Source organism: Brachypodium distachyon, chromosome 5 (assembly GCF_000005505.3).
Source record: "Brachypodium distachyon strain Bd21 chromosome 5, Brachypodium_distachyon_v3.0, whole genome shotgun sequence".
NCBI classification, from domain to species: Eukaryota; Viridiplantae; Streptophyta; class Magnoliopsida; order Poales; family Poaceae; genus Brachypodium; species Brachypodium distachyon.
Window position 1 is genome coordinate 15771014 of NC_016135.3, and position 3031 is coordinate 15774044.

The 3031-nt window shown below is 45.9% G+C and overlaps 1 protein-coding gene across 1 annotated transcript; it reads right to left on the bottom strand.

Annotated features, from left to right (window-relative positions):
* Nucleotides 1-1279: 1279 nt before the first annotated feature.
* On the bottom strand, nt 1280-1819 carry LOC112269377 (two-component response regulator ORR22-like). Its single transcript, XM_024456053.1, has 3 exons — nt 1705-1819; nt 1443-1595; nt 1280-1299 (listed from the first exon to the last, which is right to left on the bottom strand). Exons 1-3 carry the CDS (start codon nt 1817-1819, stop codon nt 1280-1282), a joined length of 288 nt encoding a protein of 95 aa, XP_024311821.1.
* Nucleotides 1820-3031: the final 1212 nt, after the last annotated feature.

The following is a 3031-nucleotide window of genomic DNA, read 5'->3' on the forward strand; positions in this document are numbered from 1 at the left end:
TTTAGCTTCTAGATGACAAGTGCATGTCTAACCTAAGTTAGTACATCTACTCAATGTTCAAAGGTATAAAAATGGAACGAGCTACTAGAAAAGAGCTGCTACGGGGCTGGCACGTGTTGGGAGAAGCGTATCTACTTGTTTGCCTTTTTCGAACACAACACATATCTAAACATGTGTCATAGTGGAGTGGAAGGATTGTCGAGAAGGTGTGAGATGGGTCTTTTTTTAAGGAAAAACACTTGAAAACGTACGACACCTAAAAAAAACAAATGACAAAACAAAGACCGCAAACTCTTTTCTAGCGGGCTGCCACGCAGACACGTGACGCCCAACCAGGCCCACGTGTTTTTTGGAGTGATATTTTTCTTTCAAAAAGGTGGGCTCCCCGGCCTCTGCATCGAAGCGATGCACACATCCAATTTATTGCAAAGTTATGTCATCTCAGTACAAAATTCACGAATCACACAAAGTGAAGACAAAAATAAGCCAAACAAAACAAAGATCCTGAAGATAATTCCTATGCATCTTGCAATCTAGCAACAGGCCGCCGGCCAGCCAGGTTGGAGATACCCCGAGCGACCGTCTCCAGCCGAGTGCACCAAAAAGCCGAAAGCTCCCGCTTGTCCACAGGGAGGAGGAGTGGTGGCGCCTGGGTGGCTAGCCCGGTGCCCGCGTTATAAAGACAAGATCTAGACCTAGAGATTGTTAAGACCTGCTCGGGAATCAGCACAGCTGTCCAATGATGTCCATCTAACGGCATACCAGTTTTGTACTACTACCTCGGCACCAAAAGTGCCAACCCGTAGGGGTAACAACGTAAGTTCGCCGGCTATCAGGGCTCGCTTGCGTCATGTCTGATTCCGACCAATGCTCGCATTCGCACGCACGGCACAGCCGGCAAGTCACCTGCAACCTCTCCAGCTCCGAAGAATCTGTGTGCTCGCGGCGAGACATGCACAGATTTCGAGACGAGCAACACGTACGGGCTGCCGCCTTTTAATTTTTGCTACTAATTGAGCGCGTTTGGGGGATCTGCAGTGGGGTGCACGCACGGCATGCGGGCCGATCGGGGGTTCTTCCTCCTCCAGGCCGGCCAGCCGGCCTGTTCCATTAATTTCTAGAAACGATAGGAGATAGCGACGAGATCAGATCAGATCTGATTACTTCGCCTGGGAATGCTGCGGCTCCACGACCTCGCCGCTGCTTCTGCCAACCTTGCTGTCGGGTGGTACTCTCTACTGGTACGTACAATTGCTCAAGAACTAGTGCTAAGAAGCTATCATGCATTAAAACTTGTAGCTATAGGAGTAACAAACAGTAATACGCGTCTATATATGAGGAATAAACGACCGTGGGCAATTAATATATGTCATGGATGCATGCATGTCAGGCAAAAAAAGAAGTAAAAACTAATAAAAAGGAGAAGTTGGATTTGAGTTTACCGATGACGGGTATACCCAGCTCGACGGCGATGTGCCGGAGGAGCTTGAAGGCATCTATGTCCGGCATGTGCAGCTCGCTGATCACCAGATCGAACGGATCCTTCGCCTCCCTCAGCCTCTGCAGCGCCGTCTTCGCGTCCATCACCGATGTCACTGCAACAGCACGAAAAAAATTAGATCGATTAACCATACTTACATATGCACGACTTGCATGATTAGGGGGGATCGAGACTATATGTAGGCATCTGCAAGAGCTGCTCACCGTTGTTGTAGTTGCACCGGTGCAGGGTGGCCTCCAGGATCTTGAGGCAGACGCGGTCCTTGTCGATGGCGAGCACGCGCATCCCAGCCCAGATCTCGTCCCCCGCAGCAGCCATGGATTATGCATGGAGTTATCACAAATGATTATGCATGGAGTTAGCACATCACATAATTTATTTAGATTTAAAGCAGTTATTAGTAGGCAACACTCCCTATAGCTACCGCATGGTTATATGCAAACGTCTAGTTTATTGTCCTCTAAGAAATCCCCTCCATGATCGAGTCCTTAGTTCTCTCCTTGGGGCGACCTGGAAGCACTAACCACAGACATGGTCGTCCCAAGGTTCTACACCGCGCGCCATCGCCAATGGTTTTCGCCCGACACCACGGTGGCTCTGGAGATGGTATATCAGCATAAACTTTCGGTTTTGCAGGCAATAAATGATTATAAATGGAGTCGATGCGCCAAATGAAGGATGAGATTTAAATGAGGATTTTGGATTTAAAGCTTCATATTAGTTGGCGACGGTACAAGATTGGCAAACGTGGCTCCTTACCGCTTAATCACATTTTCATGAAGATTCTAACTCACCTACAATTACTTGCAAATTCCATGTCTAGTGTCAAGTTTTTTCTGCAAATCTTGGAGATTAGTTAGGTGCATTGAAAGTTTGTCCATTAATTTTCTCAAACCGCATCTTTGGAACAATTCTGTTTTGTCATATGTACTAGTAGATGACTTTTAAAATCATTTTGAAGCGAAAAGAAAAACATGCTAAGCTTAATATTTTCCGGGAGATAAATACTTATACATGAAGTCAACAAACAACGCGAAAGATTCATAAATATGGAGATTTTGGATTTGAAGTGTTGAATTATTAGGCCACGATTATATAGGAATTTTTGATTTCCTACGACTTATAGCACACCTAATTACTGTAAACAAATTCTACTGCAGCTACAATTATTTGCAAGGAGAAATTATCTGGTGGAAATCACCCTTTCCCATGGAAACATGCAAACCAACATATTAGCCATTGGATCAAAGATGTGTGGACTAAGACTCTACCACGTGTCAGACAATTCCTCGTGAACAAAGTTGACGCTTCCACAAAGCAAAGTGTCACAACAGCTAGACTTCCCTCTGACGGTTTTAAACAACGATGCGTCTGTAGAGATTGAGCGTCAGAAGTGTAGAAGTTCTCTGACGCGTCAAGGTGGTACATGTCAGCAATATCTTCTTGCCACGGCCTCCCGATGCTACCTGTGACAGCTGTTATAAGAAGCATCAGAGCTAAGTATCTTTGCTGACGCATTTTAGTTTTACC